At 32.4% G+C, this 25,634-nt stretch overlaps 1 protein-coding gene across 2 annotated transcripts; it reads left to right on the top strand.

The window, feature by feature from the left end:
- The first annotated feature begins 328 nt into the window (after positions 1-328).
- On the top strand, positions 329-25,457 carry LOC148278568 (cationic amino acid transporter 4). Of its 2 annotated transcripts, none has more exons than XM_088231234.1 (7): positions 329-376; positions 9,000-9,153; positions 11,441-11,689; positions 15,625-16,595; positions 16,668-16,884; positions 21,656-21,817; positions 22,534-25,457. In XM_088231234.1, the coding sequence occupies exons 2-7, from the start codon at positions 9,012-9,014 to the stop codon at positions 22,701-22,703; spliced, it is 1,911 nt and encodes a 636-aa protein (XP_088087360.1). In that variant the 5' UTR covers positions 329-376; positions 9,000-9,011; the 3' UTR covers positions 22,704-25,457. The 2 variants fall into 2 exon arrangements, with proteins under 2 accessions (XP_088087360.1, XP_088087359.1); XM_088231233.1 differs by lacking the exon at positions 329-376 and adding an exon at positions 3,299-3,403.
- Positions 25,458-25,634: the final 177 nt, after the last annotated feature.

Below are 25,634 nucleotides of genomic sequence, written 5' to 3'. Positions count from 1 at the left end.
TCGTTGAAAATGGCAATTAAATTGAAATATTTGGGTAAATTATGAAAACGCAAATATTTTTTTTTCTTTAGAAAAAAATATATTGCAACGCTTGTGACACCACAAGAACGGGCAGGTTGAGAATAGAAAGGCTCTTTACCTCGTAAAATCTTGAAAAATAAAAAATAAAAGATATTTATTTAGACTTATTATAAGGTGACCTCATTTTGACGTTTTGTCCAAATTGTTGTTTTTTGTATCCCGCCCACTTGTAGGTTAAAGTTTTGTATTAGACAAATCGATTTGTTGACCCGCGCAGGCGCGAAAAGCCATTTTCTTTTTCTCGTGCGAAAGAACCAGTTTTCACTTCAGATCCGCTGACTGTCAACAGGAAAACGTGAGTAAAACACTGATTTCCCGAAAAATAACACACAAACGTTTTAAATTAACAGAAAAACAACGTGATTCAAAAACCAGGACAAAACATTGACAGCTACATCAATTTTGGACGTACAATTAAAGAATCTTGAATGAAACGCAATCGTTCATTCACATGAACCGATTATAATCCATATGTTTTGCCTATTTTGTCAAAAATCTTACTTCCTTTTGCTTATCTTTCATTTCAAATCAGATGAAAAGTCAATTTATGTTGCATTAAATTACGGTAGATATAATTTTCCCACACAATTTTTTTTTAATGAAAATGTGTCACCATATGTTAGAAAAATCCAAATTGATATATTTTTTCATTTCATTCGCTTTTAAAAATAATTAAATACAAATATTATGGGGTAATTTTATACATAAACTTATTTGGTAATTAAACTCACAAATAATTTAAATGTTCATGAAATTAGATTTATCTTTGAACTTTATATAACCTCAAAACATTATGTTGCATCTTAATGGTGATTTTACGCTTAATTTTACATTTTTAAGAGATCATTTTGTTCTATTATCATCATATTATACCCCTGTTCGCGTCTGATAGTGCACAAGGCACTGTTTTAGTATGCGAAATGCAGAATATATCAGTCATATGTTACATTAAGGTAAGGTGATCAGCCTACGCCGTAGGTGCCAGTTTACGAACATGAAATATTGCCGTGTAGACGCAGCATTTTAGCAAATATGATTTATTTTGACCTTCCTAGAATTGAACATGAGACCTCAAGCATGATAGGCAAACTAAGAGGGTTATTTATATAATCATGATTATTACATTATCACATTTGATTAGCTATGCATTTTTAATTAAGTAGTTAAGTTTTTTTGTGTTTGTTTAACTCTTCCAGAACTATTTATGCTTTGAAACATATAAAATCTCCATCTTAGAACAGGCTAAGCCATGTTAGATAGAGACTATCCTAACCATTAGACGCCCTTTATTTTCTAATCTACCAGTTTTATAAAGATATCCTTGTATTAAATATGTGAACATATTTATGCAGTCAATTTTTTTAATAAATTAATAAATGACGATGTTAAATTAATATCAAATTTTACACCGTTTAATCGTGTGCGAAATTCACTTTATTAAGAGAAACATACATCTTACAAAGACCTAGGAATTATGGGAAACTTTGGCAGTTTAGGCATCAACAAAGCTTATGACTTGTCATGTCTGAATATTTGTATACAGGCTTTGTCTAAAGCACCTGTGAATGTCTTTACTTCCACGTAGGCCCGTTCTTAAAAAGTTTTACGAGATTTATAATTTTCTACAAGAAATTAGGCATCCTATTTTTTTTTTTAAATTCCCTATTATAACACTTTTATTCATACCTTGTGGTGTTAAGGGCACTGCATTAAAAAATAATGTGGAATGTATTTAAATTATCTGTTCCTGGAAGGCAATGTGATCAGCCAAATGCTTCAGATGCCTGTTTAAAGACAATGAAATATTTTAGCGAAATTTCTTAAAAACAAATATTTTATGTCCCTGGAATCGAACTCAGGACCTCAAGCATGGTTGATGAACTCGCCAACAAGGCGAACTTTTCGCCACTCGATTTATTTTATTGGATTTTTACGTGAGAGCAGTCATCGAGTGAAAAACAACCGTCTAAGATTCGGGTTCTATTTCACTCTTATTTTTCTTCAATCATCCTTTACTATTTCTTATCAATTTCCTTCTTTTCCTTCCCACTATTTCCTTGTTTTGTTCATATTTATCTTATTTTAATAGATAGTTTATTTTTTATTTACATAGTTTTAAGTTTAAGCCGTCGTCGCTTTGTTACAGTATTATTTAGTGAATACATATAATTGGATGGCAGGTATGTATACATTTTATATAGTTATTTCAAATATTGATTTAACCTGTACATCTGTTTGTATTCGAAATAAATTAAATTAAATAAAAATATCTCCATGTTTCTTTTTTTCAATTGTCAGAGTTTTAGAATATTCTGTTTTTTGCTTGTGGTTATCCGATGTTAAATCGCTGCGAGCAAAGGGGTTATTTACCACAGTCTTTTAAGAGTTACACAAAAAGCGTTCCTTTGTTAGTATTGGCGTCCGTCTACTTCCAACTGAAGGAATGTCTCAATGGGATAAAAAAACGTCTTTAAATGCTTGGCAATCGCGGTGGGAATCTTCCCTTCTGGGAGGGTTGGCTTTCTTATTTTTCCTTTGCATTTAAAATCTTCTTGGGTTATCCCCGATCACTGAACTGCGCAGCTTTTATCAGGTCATGATAAATTTAATAAAAAAAAAATTGTTATTAATGTTGTTGATTCCTCTTTGTGCTGCTGCGGATATCCGAATGAATTTTCTGGACACATCTCGAGGTCTTGTCCTTTTACTCCTCTCTATGATTACCTAATGGAGCTTCTCGCTACTATCCGAGGCCCTGTTATAGGTCCTGTCAGATACACAGATCTGATGGCTTCTGAAAATAATTTCAAGGCTTTTGAAAAGTTTTGTAATCATTTCGGTGAACTGATCATGTCCAATCAATTTAATCCCAGTCACTGAAGAATTCATTTCCCTCTTTTTTGAATCCTATGAAGTGCTTATTATATATACTTCTGGATTACCTTCTTTCGGCATAAATATCGAGTCGAGTCGAGTCGAGTCCATCGCATCGAGTCGAAAACGCTCCTCCAGAGTCCCGGTTTTATTTCACATAAAAAACTGTATTTTTATCCGCTCGGATATTAAATATTAATACACACACTATATTTTTAATCAGTACTTACATAAAATAATAATTTTAAATACTTTACGTACCGGATGTGGTTAGTGATTAAATAGGTAAATGTAATGCAAAACTTTGTAATTAGTGTTATAAAGTAAAATTTCATTTAGTTTTTGTGAGATAATTATTTGTGACGGTTGTTTTTAGTTCATTCCGTGAAAGGATATACTTGTTCGTTTAATGTTGTAGTGGTAACCGTGTTAACGTGCCATGCAAGAGGTCTCCGGTTCAATTCTTAATTTGGCATGAAATAATATTTTATTTATTTGATGGAACAGAGAGTTCAAATCTGTACCTTAAAAGATAAAACACGGGAGTCCATTTTTGTCGTTTTAAAAGTAAAAATGCAGAAATTATTGCAATAACTTTTTTTGTACGTGAAAAAAACACCAAAGTCCACTTATGTCATAATAAATGCTTTTTTAAGCTGAATTGAAAATCTCAAATCCTCTTTGTTTTGAAGCAAAAAACATGAGTAGTCCCATTATGCTATTTTAATATGTACTTTTATTCTCAAAGAGATTATTATTTTACATTTGCTTCAAAATTTTTGTTCTGGAAATCGCACACAAAATCAAGTTTCCTGAACATTTCGTTCAATGTGACTCCCGTAAGTGGCACAGAAGTAAATTTTTGTTACATTTTTTTTTAATACTTACTCAGTAAACCAGTGAAAGTCTTATGTGTGATGTAATTAAGGTTTTTTAGTTTATTCTGATCAAAAATAAATATAACAAAAAAAAAAATCATTAATATGTTGTTTTTTTTTTTTTAGTTTTTTTACAATAAACATAAATGATAAAACAAAGTATTAAAAAAATAAAGCATAGTTACATAACAATGAAATACATATTAATAGTAAAAATAGTAAACAAAAAAATCCCACAAAGGCATGGCCTGTTCGTGGGTATACAAGAAAATGTTAATGAATTTTTGCTCCTATAATAAATAATGGACAGTTATAATACTTTTGTGTGACATAAGAAAGAAAAAATAAGATAAAGTATTTCTAACACACGATTCCTTCTTTATTTAATTATAATATATATAATAGTAATATTAATTACTTATAATAAATTTTGGTTCTTAAATATATATTTTAAACATTAAAAACAATGTATTTGTCTTAGGTCTAAAAGTTTAGCTTTTTGGAACAATTTGAAAGAGGGATAAGTGCGATTTTTGTGCAGCATTATTTTTAATATAAATTTTTGAACAGTTTCCAATGGTTTAATATGATTGTTGTAAGTTACCCCCATCCAATTATTCCATAGGAAAGCAATGACTGTACAAATGCATAATATACCATTTTAATCGTATTTAGCTGGTCGTAAATATTTAACACTATAAAAAAAATGTAACGTAAAAGCAAACACAATTTTTTATATATTGTAATTATATTATAATATGAAAAATGAGAAATTTATAACAAACATTGAAGAAGCAAGTAAGTGTTTTGGCCTTAATACGATTGTTTTAATGTAATTTAGATGGATAAATAGTATTAAAAATGAACATTTCTATTTTTAAAGGGGGGAAAAAGTGCTATACAAACTTTTGACGTCTCTGCTACCTGTAAAGCAGGGGCGTGCGGTGGGGTTTTTGATTGGGGAAGCAATTAATGTATAAGTAATTGGTACATAATAATATTTACTGCCCTGAAGAAATTCAAGACAAACCAAACACCAATATGCTTAGAAATAATAACAATAATTTAATAAATCTAGTAATAAATTGAAATAACAAATCAACCAACTTCACTTTAATACTACAATAAATAACTGCGAATATTTTGTGGCGTTATATTTTATTTGACTAAAATGCAGTGAAACCAAAATTGATATCACCTTGTTAAAAAACATGACTTTTCAACGAAAAAGAATTGGTCATTATTTGAACCCAAAAATTCAAAATATGTAGTAGATTATAAACTTTTTTCTTAAAACAATCAACATTATATTGATGTAATGTTTGAATTAAATTCTAAATTGTATTTTGTATTCCTACTCCACCACAAAATAATTAATATAATATTACGTTCAGCGCCAAAATACCAAAATTGCATCTGTGCTGCGCGGCGTAGCGTTTGCATCGCATATAAACTACATGGAAAATAATGTATTGGTATGTTTCGATTGCTTCTGTTGCCCAGTGAAAATTTAAGTCTGCGCCTACGCCCGGACTGCGCGTTCGTTACGGCGCTGGAATGGAATTTTGAATTTCCTTCCGCCGCGATCGTTCTTTAAATCGATACCCAGCCAGCCGGTAGCAAGTTCTCGCTGATCAGTACGCACATGACAGCGCTGGTAAATGGATGTGTTGATGAGCTACGTTGCTTTTCATCATTTTTTATAAAACGATTGTAAAATTCCTCCGCAATTTATCGCGATTATAAATAAAATTATTATTACATTGTTTGTTTATAGTAATCTAAATATAAGGTATTATGACTGATGATTAATTTATTGAACATGATATTTTATAAACATTATTTAGCTAAATTTAGGGGAACCAATGGTTCCATGCGTTCTATGTAAAGGAATATTGTGACGGATCTCTGCGAATAGTTTTTGCTCTCAGAGCCCAGGTCTATAACGAGCCCAACCACTGTGAGAAAGGCAAGTGTTTTCATTTTGCTAAATCTTCCTTTCCAAACCAGAATCCGTAAATTATTGATTTATTGGGTAGAGGGCGAGCTCCTTAACATCTTCAAGTTTAACCTGTGTTCCTCCGAGGATGTGGCTTATTTTATGATGTAAAGCATCACTTTCACATAGAATCTGTATGGGTGTTTCCTCACCCGCACTACAGAGGTAATATATCAAACCCTTAAAAACAAGAGCTTAACAGGGCAGGATAACTAGATATCTTTATTTTTCTTTGAGCAACAGCAAATCACACATGGACTAAACAAAAAGATTAAAATTTTAAACTCAATGTCAAATGTCACTTAGTGTAAAGTTTATCGAAATTTCGATTACCAAAAAAAGGTTTGCTGAACCTGAAACATAAATATTATTCGAAACCAAATTAATTAACGAATCATATAAAACCCACTTCATCGTAATTTTCGTGCCGTATCGATAAATTTTTGTAAGAAAATATTTTTGAAAATGTTTTTATAAAAATATTGCAAAAAAAGTGCGTATTATAAATAACTGTAAAATAAACGCCATGCCTAAACATGAACGTCTTGCTATAGAGCAAGACGTTCATGTTTAGACTCTCATAGGAGAGTCAGAAACGTTAAATATAAAATAAAAATTAGTGTGTAGGTACTATGTATAAAAAGTTTTTTTTTTTAATTGTACTTTCTTTGATAAAATGTTTTTAGTTTTTTAAAAAAAATTAAAACGTCAGGGTGTATTTATACAATCACAAAAAACACAAAATTACAATTATTTAATTATGACAATGCGCATTCAGTACAAAATAGATAGACTTTGGTGTTGTTAGCTTTCATACAACGTCTTAATTTAACTTTTACTATAAAAAAAGTCTAGATTTTTAACTACCCATGCGCTCTGTAGCTTCATGACATGTAGTTCATTTCATCAATTGTTTATAAATAAAACAACACTTCTTAGTTTTTTTTTGTGCAGTGTAAATGGGGGCTAGATTTTCAAACGTCCGTGCGCTCTGTAGCTGCAAAACGTATTGTAATCTAGCTCTTATGTTATAATTTAATGTCATTGAATATATGTATGTAACTACTAACCGACTTTTCTATGCCTACCGTTTTCGAGATGTACCCATCTCTTCGTCAAGACACCAATTATTCACCATAGTTGTTGCACAAAAATATATAACCAAAACGACATGCATTTCAATAAGCACATGCACTTATTCATCATCATTCCCTTTCCGCATCTTATGGTGCATAGGGCACTGCATTGGCACACCAATCTCAGCATATCTTGATCATATATTCTGGTGTTAAAACACCCTTTCAAATAAGTATTTCATATCAACCATGTCGGAAATCGATTCCGAGACCTCTCGCATTGTAAGCAAACGCGCTGACTATTACACCTGCAGTGATTAGGTTTTTAAAATATTTTATATTGTGATGGAAAAAGGAAATAGGATGACCATTACTGTGAAACATCGCATAATGGGCTATATTGAAAGGTTGTTTGATTATTGATCGAAGTAACATTTTTCAAAGCTTTCCTAATGTAAAATATTTCCATATTATTTTCTTTTAACCTTTTATTACCTATTTATATGAAAGGTTTTAGCTCTTGTATCTTTATTAAAGACATGATTATTATTATGTTATTGTGAAGACATATCATAATATGTTCTTGAACACCTTTCACTATTTAGACAAAGAAAAGTTGGTAAGTGGTTACATACAAATATTTAATAACATTTCGTAAAATGTTTGACCACATAGTTAATGCTTTAGTCTTAATTACGAGCCGAACCCCGCAATGCTTTGCTATTGCTAGATTTGAGTACATACTTGTACTTATTAAATTAACACAATCAAAAGTTTAATATCAATTATTGTATTAAGCGTACTTGTTGTACCTAGGTACCTGTTTATGATTGAATTTCAGAACTTAAAATAATTTATTTTCAAATATTGAATTTAAGTTGGTAACTAGGAACTTCTTAATGTTTAAATTCCAAAATATAAAACAATGAACTTTCAAATATATAACTATTTTTGCAAATGTCAAACTCTGATCTTGCAACCAACAGGGGTGCACTGTATGTGAGAATGTGATTTTCAAAAATGTATTAAATGTAAGTTAATATTATTTTATAACAACAACAAACCATCACGCCGTTTCCCCGTAAGGGTAGGCAGAGAGGATAGAACGCCACAACACTCTATCTTTGCAAAGAGATCTCGCTTCCTCTACATTCATACATCTTCTCATGCACGCGCGCCGATTATTAGGACTTTTGACATGTCCATCTTTAAGTATATGTTGGATTTGGTCATGCCATGTCTTTCTCGGTCTTCCTCTATTTCTGCATCCATCAACATTCGCATTGTAAATATTCTTAGCCGTTCTCTCGCTGTCCATTCGTTCTACATGTCCAAACCAGCGCAGAGCTCCTTTCTTGAACTTGTTACTGAAAATCTATTAAAAAGAAATCAATGGATACACATTTTTGGGAATTTAAGGAAATAATTTGATTGGGGTCCATTAAAAACAAAATTTGTTTGTAAACATTCACAAACATTTTTATTTATAAACAAAAAAATATCATCTTTTAAATTTTTTTGTATTATGTTTTCTCGGCAAATGCAGCCCCAATTACGATGAAAAAATATTTTCGCGCATTACTTTTTTTCTACTTAATAATTTGAAAATTTTAAGAGTTTTAAATATGCTCGTGGCAAAAACCTACATTTTGCCGGAAATTGCATGTAAATCGGTCCAGTAGTTATTTAGTCCATCGAGGACACACGTACAAACATTGCCTTTTATATTTTCTAAAGTATAAGTTTTGAATTTCTGCGGGTTACGTATATTCGATTTTCGATTTTTTTATGGCGTTATGTTAACAACAAATAGATATTCATAGAAAAAAATACATATTCATGAATAAATAAATAATTTTTGAAAAAACACGAAATTGCGATATTTTTTGAACAGACTAGACATCCTTTATAATTACTACATTTATCCTTATTGGAGATGGGGAACTTGAATCTTAACCCCAGATGCGCTTTGTAGCTGCAAGGCGAGTTTGAATGATTATTGTATTGCGCCCTTAAAGTAATTTTTACAAAAAATACTGTACAAATTGTCCTAATCAAATAAATAAATGAATATGTGAACTTTTTTTCTAGTAGCCGGGTAAAATGGCGGGAGCGCGCAGGCAGGTGCTCGCGCGCGTAGTAGCCGGCCTTTGCCTCCGATTTGGTAGAACGAGACCTTTGGATGACGACCCCTTAGAAACTCAACTGAACAGATGTCTCTCCACGTTTGATATAACTTTGTTAGGTAATGTTTGTCTCTTAGTATTTATTTTTGAATATATTTATTTTTTATATTAGTTTATTGCTAATATATTTCGGTGAGATCGTTTTTGACCGGGGAATATGGATGTCTAATATATTTAATTTTATGTAACTAAAATATAATTTAACGAACTACAAGAGAAATAAAAACATTTTTAAGGAAATGTGGAAGTCTAGGCTTATCACCCTATCACCTGTCACTAGCTGATTTAAGTGGCCGATTTACTTTTTACATTATTTACCATCCCTTTTATAAACACAATTATTTATATCATTCAGTTTATAAAGGCACGTACCTTTATTAAATTTGTAACTTCAAAACCCTTTTCATCAGAAATTTACATAATGAATCACCGCTCAAAACACTACTGAAAAGTCTTCGCTTTAATCATTATTCAATTTGTTGTCATTAATCATCTCAAATGAATTTGTCATTAAATTTCGGTCTTAGATTTTCAATGCTTTGAGATCTGTCATTGATTTTCTCAATGGTTAAATTTGTAATTATTCATACTATTCATACTTTATGGTCGGTTCAATTAATTTTATAATTTTAATTATAATATTTTTCACGCGAAATGAAAATCATCACAATTGAGGAGGTTAAAAGCAAAAACGGCACTTTACATGATCACTGTGTTTATGAAAACCCAACATAACCAGTAGCGAAAGGACTATTTATTTTATGTTTAATGTTCACGTAAACTTAAAATGAAGTCTTTTCGCTACTTTTTAATACCACGCACAATTTCCGCATTGAGCTAAAAAGAGTTTTTTCGCTGCTGGTTTTATTTTTTTCCTAAAAACTTAAAGACAAAATAAAGGCTTATTGGTCATGCCCATGTGGGATTTTTTTTTATAAATAAAATGATATTTTATGTAAAAAAAAATTAAACGAATTTTTTAAAATATATTTATTTATATTGACATTTTTAAAGACTTATTTATGCGTAGAAAATCATTGTAAAGGAAAATAGAAAGACATAATGGTTTATAGTAGACTTGGTGGTAGTGGAAGTGGGAGATAGGTGTTTGTAATTAAATTTTCTTAAGTGATCATGTGAAAAAAGACAACAGACAGAAATCAAAACTTATATGTTTGTTTGTAGACCTAAGAATTCTCGGCATAGGTGAATGAAAACCATAATTAGTTCTATGAAAGTCTATCGGTATGAAAGAGTAGTTTGTCTGAGGTTTCTAGTTGGGATATTTAATTTTACTGAGATAAGTAGTTCAGGCGCATCAAAGAGTGAGTTGAGAATTTTGAATAGGGCTAGATGGCCGGATTTATTTCGACGATCTTGAAGAGAAGATATATTTAAGCTAGTTTCTAATTCATTATACGTATGTATATTGGTCTCTGGATAAGCCCAACCTCCAGTCAATCTTTTTTATAAATAGATGTTAAAATAAATAAATATAAAAGCAGAAAACCCTATTTTTATGAAACATAAACCATTTACATAGTAAAAAGGGAAATAATAAATGCAACTCGCATCTAAAAAATCGATACATTTTTTTTTTTTTTTTAAACTGGTTTGACTTCCCCACAAACCACGTCGTAAATCGCGCGCGGCGCCCGCACGCGGACAACTGGCCCGTACCGCGCAATCAAACGTTTGGCACTGTGGCCATGCACTATGACTTGTGAACTAGGGAATATCAGGCTTGCTAATTCGTATTATCATTAGTAATTGTCGTACATTCAATCACCTAACTGAAATAAAAGTATTATTATACTATCAAAAATTTCTATTTAGAAGCGGGTATTAAAACCACCAATCTCAAGCATGTTTGCTTTCTTAAGAATAAGCTGTTTTATACGCTTGGGAGTAAGCACTCGAATATTTGAGTGTAACGCGGTAGCCTTGCACATTCTGATCTTTTAACTTCCGAACCTTTGGATGATCTTTGGAATAAGCGGAAGATTCGTTTCTCTTTTACCATGGTTTGCAGTTTGCAGTTTGCACCCTTGGTGGAAGATGTTGCCAAAAATGTTTGGTACATATTTATTAGCATGGTTGTTTTACTTTCGTGAGTCTATAAAAGACATGATATTTTTAAAATTTAGCAAACACAAATGGTAGAAACTTGCCGTAAGAATCTGATAGAAGGACTTTATGGGATATTATTACAGTTTTGAGTCATATGGTGGGATGTGAAAGTTCTTTATCAATCATTTTAAATGGGTACTTAACAGTAAAATAATCTTTGTTTACATTAATAACTATTGACGTAGCAAAACATTAAAAACTTTTTTTAATTTTTAGGAATAGGCCATATGGTCGGTGCTGGAATTTATGTGCTCACTGGAACGGTTGCGAGAGAGCTGGCAGGAGCAGCCACAGTTCTCAGCTTCATGCTGGCTGGTCTAGCTTCATTGCTAGCTGCTTTGTGCTATGCTGAATTCGGGACTAGAGTACCAAGAGCTGGAAGTGCATATCTCTACACCTACGTCAGTATTGGCGAGTTCTGGGCATTTGTCATAGGATGGAATATCATTCTAGAACATATGATAGGTAAAAAGGAATTGCTTGATTTGGTGTTTATTTAGTAAAACTCCATATTTAAACTTGAAATGTTATAAATCAAACACTGATTTGAGTCTACTGAACACTTTATTTTATTTTTACAAAAATGAAAAAAACGAAAACTAAAATTTCGTGACAATTGTTTCGCCTTCTTAATGCATTTTCAAACGAATGTCTTTACTATAATATAAACAATTGTGACTAAATTTTTGTTTTTATATTTGTAAAAATAAAATAAAGTTTTCAGTAGACTCAAATCAGTGTTGGATTTCTAATATTTTAAGTTTAAAAAGTAATCATTATATAAACGTTAAGAAAAAATTAACTGAAAGTGATTAGAATGCTGACAACGGTGGTCATGTTTATAAAATGTACGAGGCTTTTGAATGTGTAGTGAAATTCTAAGATAAGCATCAGTTCTACCGGTACATTAATGGATGCAGCTTAAATTTGGACAATAGCAAAAATATTTAAGTTTGTAAGTGATATTCTCGATGGAAGTTCATTGTAATTTATTATATAAATAAAAGACCAGTGATACTTTAATCCACAAATTTGGAACCTTCAGCGACCGGTTTCATCGCTTTTGCGACATCTTCGAGACTGGTATCTTTATTAAGGAGTTTAATGTATTTTTACAAAACAGAGGTAAGGATAGAGAATTAAAAATTATATGAAAGTAAATTAAATAAAGTTATTTTTATCTTAAGGATCATTATCAACTTTTTTTCGGGTTAACTAATGAGTTGATGTTATGCTTTTTAAATGAGTTTAAAAAAAACTTTTTAAAACTAGGTGATAAAACAATGTTCAATAGGAGCACATATATTGAGATCCGTACATTATCTAAGGCTGAGACTGAGTTATTGACAGAATCAAGGAAGGAGTTCTGTGTTGGTTTGCACATGTAGATTAAATGGACAACGAAAGAATGGCTAGGCGTATTTTTTTTAACAATGTTTGATTATGTCCAAATGCTTGCAGACTGGCTGGATTTCCTCCCTAGGGAGTTGTTCATATTTAAATTTATTTCAACAGAGAGGGAAAAATTATTGAGAAGGGAATATGGAAGTCTAGGCATTTACAGGGCTTATGACCTGTCATTGGCTGGTTTAAGTGGCCACTACTTCACAAAAGTCAACAGATGGAAGAGTTGAGGAAATGTGGATGTTCAAACTTGGGCAGACTGGTGAATGTTACACAGTGTGTAAAGTGGCCACTTAAACCAGCCAATGACAGGTCATAAGCCCTGTAAATGCCTAGACTTCCATATTCCCTTCTCAATAATTTTTCCCTCTCTGTTGAAATAAATTTAAATATGAACAACTCCCTAGGGAGGAAATCCAGCCAGTCTGCAAGCATTTGGACATAATCAAACATTGTTGAATTACTACCTGGTAAAAGAAGAAGTATAAAAATTGAAAAATTGTTTTCAGGCGTTGCCTAGTAGGTGATTTGGTTTAGCCGGATGAATCTCACCCACGTGATAAAGGTTTCAGCTCTTTTACTTCACAAAAGTCAACAGATGGAAGAGTTGAGGAAATGTAGATGTTCAAACTTGGGCAGAATGGTGAATGTTACACAGTGTGTAAAGTGGCCACTTAAACCAGCCAATGACAGGTCATAAGCCCTGTAAATGCCTAGACTTCCATATTCCCTTCTCAATAATTTTTCCCTCTCTGTTGAAATAAATTTAAGTATTTTTTTTTTATTTTTTTTTTTTTTATTTATTTATCTATTTATTTATTTATATATTTATTTATTTATTTATTTATTTATTTATTTATTTATTTATTTATTTATTTATTTATTTATTTATTTATTTATTTATTTATTTATTTATTTATTTATTTATTTATTTATTTATTTATTTATTTATTTATTTATTTATTTATTTATTTATTTATTTATTTATTTATTTATTTATTTATTTATTTATTTATTTATTTATTTATTTATTTATTTATTTATTTATTTATTTATTTATTTATTTATTTATTTATTTATTTATTTATTTATTTATTTATTTATTTATTTATTTATTTATTTATTTATTTATTTATTTATTTATTTATTTATTTATTTATTTATTTATTTATTTATTTATTTATTTATTTATTTATTTATTTATTTATTTATTTATTTATTTATTTATTTATTTATTTATTTATTTATTTATTTATTTATTTATTTATTTATTTATTTATTTATTTATTTATTTATTTATTAATTAATTTATTTATTTATTTATTTATTTATTTATTTATTTATTTATTTATTTATTTATTTATTTATTTATTTATTTATTTATTTATTTATTAGCGGACACTGTCCATGTATACAATTTATAAAGTTTAAATATTACAATAAAAGAATAGTTTAAAACATTTTAAAAAAAGAAAGAGGCATTGACAAACATAAGGGACATCGAGACAAGATCTGGACTATTTATTTTGTGCTTGTTTAAATCGTTGTAAACTTAAACCAAAAAAGTCCAGATCTTGTCTTGAGTTAACAATACGACAAAGGCGGGTCATTGGAGAATTTAGGCCATAGTTTGTTCTATGCTGATCGATGAACAGTACTTCATTGTTTCTCAATCTACGAGTCGGAATATTGAATTTTACTTGTCCCAGTAATGATGGAACATCGATTATACCATTAAGTATGCCGAACATATATATGGAGTCAATATTAGTTCTACGTTTTTGTAGACTAGAAATATTTAACATCGACTCTATTTCAGCATAAGAATAATTATCTCTCTCTAGTCCGAGCATCCACGCTATTTTTCGAAGCAAGCGATGTTGGACTGATTCAATGTGATTTATGCGATTGACATAGAATGGAGACCAGACCACGGAGGCATATTCTAGGCATTTTAAACCAGGTTATAATTAACATATTACAACATAGATGAAGAACATTTAAGAGAAGGTAATATTGAAGTCTAGGCATCTACAGGGCTTATGACCTGTCGTTGAGTGGTTTAAGTGGCCACTTTACACACTGTTTAACATTCACCATTCCGCCCATATTTGAACATCCATACTCCCTCAATTCTTTCATCTGTTGATGTTTGCGATACGAAAGAGCTGAAACCCTTATTATGCGGGTGAGACTCATCTAATTAAACTATTTCACCTACATACTAGGCAACGCCCGAAAATTTTGTAGGTAGTATGTAGGTGAAATAGTTCAGTTAGATGAGTCTCACCTGCATAATAAGGGTTTAAGCTCTTTCGTTTTGCAAACATCAACAAATAAAAGAATTGAGGGAGTATGGATGTTTAAATATGGGTGGAATGGTGAATATTACAAGTGTGTAAAGCGGCCACTTAAACCAGCCAATGACAGGTCATAAGCCCTGTAGATGCCTAGACTTCAATATTACCTTCTCTTAAATGTTCTTCATCTCTGTTGTAATATGTTAATATAAACAGCTCCCCAGGGAGTTGAATCCAGTTCTTGTCTATAAAAATTTGGACACACTCAAACCAGGTTATAAGTTAGGCCCAATTACTAATTACATTACTATTGGAAGTGATGTAAGTTATTTAAATGACGACGACGACATAATATTAGTCAAAAATGCTGACATACATAAATATAACACCAGACAACCAAAACACTATCATATTGAAAAAGCAAAGACAAACACAGGACAGTCAAAAATACTACATAATGGACTTAAACCCTACAACGACCTACCTTACTACTTGAAAACTTTTAATGGAGACAAATTTAAAATCAATCTGAAAAAGCACATGATGACTGAACTAACTAGACTAGACGAGACATAAAATGACTAGACAATATTAAATTTCTAATGTAACCCTAACGGGTTTTTTAATCATTAAAGAGTATGGATAACTTTTTGCGTTGTTTAAAAATACATACAAAGTAAATTCGTTTTATTTCAGGTGCTGCATCCGTCGCTAGAGCTTGGAGTGGTTACTTAGACTCAATGGTAGGAGGAATGGTCAGCAACGCAACAGTTGCTTTCACCGGAGAACTTCACGAACGTCTGCTGGGCAGATACCCTGACCTGCTAGCATTCTCCATATGCATCGCGTTTAGCTTGCTTCTAGCTCTTGGCGTTAAAACATCGGCCTATATAAATAACGCTCTAACAGTCCTCAACCTGATTGTGATTATTGCAGTCATCGGTGTGGGATTCAGCCATGCGGATACTGAAAACTGGTCTGCAAGCAAAGGGGGTTTTATGCCATTTGGGTTTTCTGGCGTTCTGGCAGGTGCGGCTACATGCTTTTACGCTTTTGTGGGATTCGACAGTATATCTTCGTCTAGTGAAGAGGCCAGAGATCCAACTTACTCTATTCCTATTGCTACGATTGTATCTATGTCAGCAGTTGGAGTGTTGTACATGCTCGTTTCAGCCGCACTTACTTTGATGGTCCCTTACTACAAGATAAGTCCCGACGCAGCTTTGCCCGAAGCTTTTGGTGCTCTTAATATTAGTTGGGCAAAATATGCAGTGGCAATTGGTGCTTTGTGTGGTATGACCACATCTCTGCTGGGTTCTCTGTTTTCGCTTCCGCGTTGTCTTTATGCCATGGCTCAAGACGGACTGATATTCAGTTTTCTCGGCAGTATTAACTCAAAAACTCAAATGCCCATAATCAATCTTGTAGTTTCTGGATTTTCTTCGGCTCTAATTGCCCTACTTTTTGATCTGGAAACGCTGGTTGAGTTCATGTCAATCGGAACTCTTTTGGCGTATACCATAGTCAGTGCAGCAGTTATTATTTTGAGATACCGTCCTGCTACGGCTGCAGAGCTCAGAGCTCTTGGTCTCGGAGGAATGGACTTGTCTCCCGATAGTTCTAATGCTGGAACTCCTGTAACGGATGCTGGTTCTATTTCATCAGAGGTGATTATATTGTTCAATACTCTTATTTTTTACATGTTTTATGATTTCCTAATTTACTTCTTTTTTTTTTAGGTATATGAAGTGATGATGGCTGGCCGTCTTCGCAGCCCACATAACTGGCTCCGTCCCTTGGTAGGCCGCCTGGCCCCCGGCACAGCGGTCACGTGGTCCGTGGCAGCCTTCGGAGTCCTCGCTGCAGGACTGTGCGCTCATACGAGGGTAGCAGACACACCCAACACCCTCTCGTTACTTCTAGTCCCGGCTGTACTGGTGCTGCTTATGGCAGGATGTAAGAAATCTTTTTAAATTATATAAAATGAAACGGTATATAAAATAATTTTCTTTTAAAATTGATCATTTCTTTCTTCGAGAGAAAGAGCCGAGAAAGCTAGATTCATACGAGTACCAATAAAGAAATGTGTCCCAATCTACATATGTACATGAGACGGAAAATCCTGATTTTCTCAGTGACTGCTTATGTCCAAATACAAACAGACAACCGGTATTCATTTTTTCAATAAACACGGCACGCAGTGCCTTTTACTAAAAAAATATATTGCGTGAAAAAATAAACCCTTCAAATATAGGACTATACAGTAAGTGAACAAATAAAAGTAAACTATTAAACGCCAATATACTTTACAAAAAATTCAATCATTATGGGGATATAATTTATTTTTTTTAATGTGTAAAAAAATAACAAATAGGTTTATATTTAATCACAGGTACAATTTATTATAGAAATAAAAGACGACTCATACTTTAATCCACAAAACAGAGGTAAGGATATAGATACACTTTGTTAATGATCTTTAAAACAATCATCATCATCATTCCATTTCCACACCAAATGGTGCATAGACCACTGCATTGGAATCCAAACCGCACCTTATTTTCATAATTTATTTGTTACATGAAGGTAAGATGATCAGTCTTACGGTTCAGGTGCTAGTCCAGGGACTATGAATTGGGACTATGAAACATAATTCAATGGAGCAAACAAAACAAATTATTCTTCAATGTTTCCAAACGTTTTGTAATGGCATACACAAGAGCATCCAAAACAATATACTATCGTTATCTCATGGACGGAGTAAGGCTTGAAAGGGCTTCAACGTCCAGAGATCGCGGGGTGTTGTTTGATGCTCAGTTATCTTTTAATCTTCATATTGTTAATCTATGTAATGACTCCCTTAAAATGCTTGGTTTTGTTCTTAGAAATGCCAAGATCTTTTCTAACACTCAGATTATGAGGACATTGTATAATTCCTTGGTAAGAAGTCGTTTGGAGTTAAGTTTTATTATTTGGTCGCCACACGAGACTCGACACTCTTTGATGGTGGAGAGAGTGCAGAAAAAATTTCTGCGCTATCTGTACCTAAAAGAGTGGGGATATTATCCTTGGCTCTTTCCAACCGACTTTTTACTGGGGATGCTACGCTATCACTCATTATGGAGGAGGAGGGACGTTCATCCAAATGAACACCCAAGTGTTCACTTTTTTCTCAAACACCCAAGTGTTCACATTTTTCAGGTGATCGGTGGTCGCATACATAACTCAAAAATTCTGATGGATGTAGGTCTGTTCGTACCTGATAACTATCTTCGACAAAGACAGCATCGATTGTTTTACCTACCGCGATGCAGAACCAACCTGCCAATGGTTATGCCGGTTGGTAGAGCAATCTTGCTACTTAATTGCATCGCCTCGGATGTCGACATATTTCACGACAGTGGGCCTTCCCTTAGGAAAGCACTTTCCAACTCTTAATTTTTCTTTTTACATTTTGTTATATTCTTTTAATAACATAACTATCTACTGTAGTTTGTGATCTATTATTGTATGAAGAATGAATTGGGTCTTTTTTCTGTAATGTTCTAAATATTTAAATAAATAAATGAAAAAATGAAAAATGAAAATGAAATGAAAATATTCTAGTGTAAAAACACCTTTTTAAATAAATATTTCATTTCAACCGTGTCAGGGATCGAAGCTAAGACCTCTTGCATTGTAGGCAAATGCGCTGACCGCTACACTACGAGGCAAAAACAAATAAATTTAATTTACTATTATATTTTAATTCTAGAGAATGGTAGGAAGGATAAATCCTTACCTCTATTTTGTATAAATACATTAAATTTCATAATAAAGATACTAGTCTCGAAGATGAAACCGGTCACTGGATATTCCAAACTTGTGGATTAAAAAATCACCTATCTTTTATTTCTATAATAAATAACAATGAACTTCCCTTAAGAATTTTTAGTATAAACTTAAATAGGTACAATTTAAAAAAAAAATACTAAATATAATTATCCCAAATTAAAGGGAAAAGGCGTTTTTCTTATGTTAAAAATAACAATCCTTAAAATAATTGATATACATATGTAAACAATGTAATTATTAATAAGGCATACAAAATGCTAGGTTTCTTAATGCGAATGCCTAATGACTTCAAAAACATTAAAACATTTATATTGCTTTATGACACATATGTGAGAAGTCAATCAGAATATACTTCAATTATATGGAATCCCCAACATAAAGAATATATAAACAACATTGAAAGGATACAGAAGAAATTCATAAATTTAATAAAATATAAATTTCACTGTACACCAAATTCAATTCAAACTCTGGAGTATATTTATTTATTTATTTATTTATTAATTTACACGCCCTACGGGCTTTAACATATATTAGAAATTACATTCAAGTGCAGCAGTGAAACATAAGTATATAAATTTAGTTAAAATTAAAGATAACATAAGAAAAGCTAAAAGATACCATAATAAGTAAAAATCAGGAAATGTACCAACATAGGTATAGGAAAGAAAAATATTTAATAAATTTACATATGAAAACATACACACATACATATATGTTTATATATATTATTATAGAGATACATGAGAAAAAAAATAGTAAATAAAGAACAATATTAAGAAATTTTATACAAATTAATTTATAACCTTTTGAATACTTAACCTATATTTATATAAAGACAGACGAAATATATCAACTTCACCATACTCATTACCTAGCCGGTGTAGTCTAGATATTGGTGAATTGTAATAATAATTGTGACTGCCAGAAGATTAAAAAAATAACGTTAGCTGCCGAGTATTTCGAACTGGTACTTTTAAGCAGGTAACACTAGTAAGAGTGATTGCAGATCAAATATTCCTCTTTAAACTAGTAAACAACGTCGTAGACTGCCCTTTACTTACAAGTTCTTTATAATATCTTGTACCCAACAGAACAAGACTCCATACCAGATTTAATTTGCCAGTACCTAGGACTAACTCAAGGAAAAACTACTTTTTCTTTAGAGCAAGTCATTATTATAATACTGTTCTCTCCGGTCGCGCAGACATTTTTCATCTCTCCTATATGAAATATAGAAGACTCCTTATAGACAGTACACCCGTTTAGTTTGACGATGTCAGTAATTATGGATGTACTCGTATGTTCATTATTATATTTTTATCTTTTACATTATTTTTTTATAACTTTTATCTTTTCTTATTCTTATAATTTAAACTTATCTTGTTTCTATTTACTTTATTTTTATAACTGTATATAAATATATGTATTTTTACATATTTGTTTATAAATTTGTATAAACCACTTAATTTTTTTTTTTAATTACACTTCGACCGGTTTCGAGGTTACTACCTCATCGTCAGGAATTTAACTAGCTTATAATTACACGCGTTGCTATTTATATAATAAAGAAAAGAAAAAAAAAGTGGTTTATACAAATGTATAAACAAATAAATGTAAAATGTCATACCACAAAGTGAAAAATGTTTTTGATAACAATAATATATGTATTTTTATTTTATTTGCAACTTCTAAGTGCCTAACATTTCTTAATTGTTAATTGCTTCTATTTTAATACCGATAATGTACTTAATCAATAGCTTACACCACTGCGAAAAAATTTTATCGTCTGTTTTCACAATTTTCGTTTGTATATATATTTTTATTTTCTGTATAAAATATATGTAAAAGCTGTTGTTTTTTTCCCAAATAAAAATAAGTAAAAATGTACAAAAGTAAAATATATATATATATAAATAAAATATAATGTATACCTAACATATTATGTCAGCCTCGTGATGTAATGGTCAGCGCAAATTCCTACCATTCAAAAGGTCTCGGGTTCGGTTTCCGACATGGTTGATATGAAATATTTATTTGAAAAGGCGTTTTCACATTGAGGGGAGATCCTTAAGCCCACTATCCACCCGCAGCTGTTATACAGTCCTGGGGGACTCTCTGTCAGCTGCGCATAGAGGAAAGTTAAATACAAACTCTATGCAGATTAAGGAGGGGGGAGGAGGATGTATGGACAGTGGCCAACACGTCGTCCCCACCCCTCAGGATCCCCTCAATGCCTCTGTTTTTTTTATTTAAAAAATATGTATTTACACAAACAATTTACATAAATAAACGTACTCAAAGACAATTTCTTAAAACTATAGTAACACAACAAACATAACTTACACAACAAACATAAGTAAAAACACGGATATTTACAATGAGAGAACGGATTTGAATAAAGAAGGACTCCGTGGGTGGTCAGAGGCAAAGGATCCGAATACCACCCCCGTAAAACGAGGACAAACAAAATAACGTGTGCGTTCCGATCGGAAGGAAGTACAGTCCCAACTGAATGAGCATCCCAAAAGAACAGTTGCCTGTCCCACCATATTTTACCCACACTAAAATATTTCATAGTCTGATCATCCTACTTTCATGTAACAAAAATGATCAAGATACCTTGCGATTGGTGTACCAATACAGTGCCCTATGCAACATTAGGTATGGAAAGAGAATGATGATGATGATCATATTAAAACAGATATGTCAAACATTAATAACTTCCTAAACAGTGAAATCCAATTTTTATCTATAACCATTTGAACAAACTCAAACTATTGTAGATTTGTACTGTTGTTTCGTCGGAAAGTATTTAATCTACGTAGGTTCGGTACCCAACCTTTACGTGAGGTATTTTGATTGTATATTTCGTCTTTATTTCTGATTCCAGGTTTGGTGATCATTTGTTGCCACCAGCAGAGCCCCGTCCGGCCCCCCTTCCGCGCCCCGCTCGTTCCTCTGCTTCCAGCTCTCAGCATCTTGGCGAATGTGGAGCTGATGGTCCATCTTAATGCTCTCACGTGGGCTCGCTTTGCTGTGTGGATGGCTCTAGGTAATTCTTTGTAAAAAAATTGATACGATGCGTATCGGAAAACCGTTTGGAACGATGTGAGCAATATTTTCTTTAGACAAACCAATCTCTTAATAGAAAGAGATGTTTCATTTTGAGAAAACAATCTTCTTCTTTACCCTTATTCTCTTCACTGCTGGATAAAGGCCTCTTCCAAACGTCTTCATTCCTACCTATCGGCAGTTTTATATAGCCGGTAAAATATGAATGATAAAAGCGGGTAAAAAAACAATACAGAGGTCAATTTCAATGTCAATATCACAAGTACTGTAAATTTTTATCACAATATATTGTTGGCTGGTAAATTTTGCCGCCTGACGGTACAAACTCGTCCAGAGATGGCATTCCTTATATTTTCTATCCCCTAGAGAGTGATTAATTTAAGGTTTTTATTTTTTGCATTCACCTATTATAATAGAAAGTCACTACGACTTTTTGTCACAATCAGTGGGGGCTGTAAAAGTTTGGTTATACCTGTAACTGGGACATTTTTGTTTTGTTTTTATATCTAATAGTTTGGTTACATACCTGGCATATACAATATTGGCATTTTTACGTCTCTAAGCATCACTCGTTTCTTATTTCCATAATAAATTACAACGAACTCCCATCAAAATTTTCACTTACAAACTTGAATGTTCTAAAGGTTTGGTTGTATTCCTGGAATGTAAATGTCGTGTGTTTTTTCATGCCTACAGGTCTGGTTGTATACCTGGGATACGGTATGCGGCACAGCAGGGCCGGCACTGGTGCAGGTGCGGGGGCCAGTATAGGCGTAGGGGGCGGACTCCTGGCGGCGGGGGCATCCTCCCACTGGGGCTCCACGGCCGCAGATAGTCAACCCATCGTCAGCAGGGAAGAAGACTAAATGTTTACCAGAAATGCCCTTCAAAAGTTTCAACATGTTAACAAACTACTCTTTTGAGATCGCTATTTTATGTTTACTAAGCATTATTCAATTGCTGGTTTGTTTCTGAACCGTCAAATTATCCATTAAATTAACGTTAAAAATGATACATATTTCTCAAATAACTGCGGCAAGCAATATTTGAAAGAAAATAATGTGAAAGAGGAAGCATAACCGCAGCTTACAACCCGCCATTGGCTGGTCAAAGTAGCCACACTAACAACATTAAAAAAAATATTTGCGTTCTTATGGTTTAAGCAAGTATTTAAATTTTAAGGGTTTTTAGTCATAAAGAACCGAGGCAGAAAATGGGAATTGAATTTTAGTAGAGCAGGGTTCGAACTAGAGGTAGTAAAAAAAAATATTTTTAAACAGTTTCACTAAAAAATTAACTGTTATTTTGTAAAAAACGATAAACAGTAGCAGTTATTTTTTGGTAATAACTGTAAGAGCTTTGTAATAAAGCTAATTTGTTAACGTACAGAAAAAAAAGTCAGGACGTAAAATCAATATATTATTTAAAATATCAGGTTTTAAAGGTGCGGGGGAAAAATCGTGAGGGTAACCACTCCCCCACGAAAAATGAGTCCGGGCGTATAAAACTGTTTCTTCAAAACAGTTTTCAGAGTAGTGTCCCATGGCCACCCCGACGTAACTGTGATTTTGTTTTTCAAATATCAATTTTTATTTTTTTTCTTAAATTATATCAGCAGTTTCTTGTACGAGATTTTTTTCCGACGCGGCTTTAACCTATTATTTAAAAACCGTTTCACAAAACGGCTTAATTTGTGAAACGGTTGCCGTTACTGTTACTTGGCTACCCTGACAAAAATTGGAAAATGTGATATTGTTTCTTGAAAATCAATTTAATTATTTCTTGTTAAACTATTTCAGCAGTTTCTTGTACGAGATTATGGCCCAAGCGGCTTTAAGCTATTATTTAGAAACCGTTTTACAAAACGGCTTAATTTGTAAAACGGTTGCTGTTAGTATTTCTTCTTTTGAATAACCGAAACGCTCATCTCTAGTTCGAACCACGGATCTCGTTATCCGTAGTTTCTGACAACCACCTGTGGTTGTTGTCCTGACAACAACCCGCCTATACCTTCGTTCAAAGCGCTCGTTATAGGACGCAGAGGCTTCCTATAATGAGCGAGGGCGCGGTGGTGGACCTGGCAGGATACGTACTGCGAATGCCTCAGGAGAGCCTTAACCCAACTTGCCTCTTCATCACGCCTGCGGGCTCCTGCCGCCCTGGAAGAACGTCGATGACGAGCTGCAGGCTTTATTCGACGAAACTCTTGGACGCGGGATTGGCGTGGGGGGAGGCGACAGCGCTGAATAGCGATTGGCTCTCCTGGAGACGTCCGGGGATGTCCACATGCTCCACTTAGGAGCGGACGTGGAAAAAGAGGAAGAGGAAAAAAGTTGAAATTGACGGCGGTAAAATAATTCTGAATTATTTTACCTACCTAGATACACTTTCAATTTTTATACTTCTTCCAAGACCAGTTTGCTGAAACTATATTTTAGTATGTATAATTACATATTAACACAAACTGTTCTAGTTGGTGATTTATAATGCCCTTGTCAGGCGAAACGGCTGTCACGCGAAATGATAAATATATTAATATGTAAAACATAAGTATATTATAAACATATTGTTAAAATGTAAGTCATAAAATATACCATTTTTATCAGTTTCGTGAAAATATATGGAAATAAAAATATTTTATTAAATAAACGTACAATTTAGGTAGGTAGTTTTAGAATAATCACAAATTGTATAAAAATGTTTAAAAAAAATATTTCTGTTTATAATGACATTTTCAATAAATATTTTTTAATACGAAAAAAAAATTATGATTAATAATAGAATATAAATGTGTATTCGGGGAGTGGTTACCCCAACGAAAAATGAGTCCGGGTGCATAAAACTGTTTCTTCAAAACAGTTTTCACAGTAGTGTCTCATGGCCACCCCGACGTAACTGTGATTTAGTTTTTCAAATATCAATTTTTATTTTTTTTCTTAAACTATATCAGCAGTTTCTTGTACGAGATTATATCTCAAGCGGCTTTAAGCTATTATTTTGAAACCGTTTCACAAAAGGGCTTCATTTGTGAAACGGTTGCCGTTACTGTTACTTGGCTACCCTGACAAAAATTGAAAAATGTGATATTGTTTCTTGAATATCAATTTAATTCTTTTTTGTTAAACTATTTCAGCAGTTTCTTGTACGAGATTATATCTCAAGCGGCTTTAAGCTATTATTTTGAAACCGTTTCACAAAAGGGCTTTATTTGTGAAACGGTTGCCGTTACTGTTACTTGGCTACCCTGACAAAAATTGAAAAATGTGATATTGTTTCTTGAATATCAATTTAATTCTTTTTTGTTAAACTATTTCAGCAGTTTCTTGTACGAGATTATATCTCAAGCGGCTTTAAGCTATTATTTTGAAACCGTTTCACAAAAGGGCTTCATTTGTGAAACGGGTGCCGTTACTGTTACTTGGCTACCCTGACAAAAATTGAAAAATGTGATATTGTTTCTTGAATATCAATTTAATTCTTTTTTGTTAAACTATTTCAGCAGTTTCTTGTACGAGATTATATCTCAAGCGGCTTTAAGCTATTATTTTGAAACCGTTTCACAAAAGGGCTTCATTTGTGAAACGGGTGCCGTTACTGTTACTTGGCTACCCTGACAAAAATTGAAAAATGTGATATTGTTTCTTGAATATCAATTTAATTCTTTTTTGTTAAACTATTTCAGCAGTTTCTTGTACGAGATTATATCTCAAGCGGCTTTAAGCTATTATTTTGAAACCGTTTCACAAAAGGGCTTCATTTGTGAAACGGGTGCCGTTACTGTTACTTGGCTACCCTGA

This window comes from Micrasema longulum, unplaced genomic scaffold (genome assembly GCF_059751315.1).
Source record: "Micrasema longulum isolate JH-2025_06_02 unplaced genomic scaffold, ASM5975131v1 h1tg000861l, whole genome shotgun sequence".
In the NCBI taxonomy this organism is placed as follows: domain Eukaryota; kingdom Metazoa; phylum Arthropoda; class Insecta; order Trichoptera; family Brachycentridae; genus Micrasema; species Micrasema longulum.
This window is presented reverse-complemented; position numbering and strand designations above follow the sequence as displayed.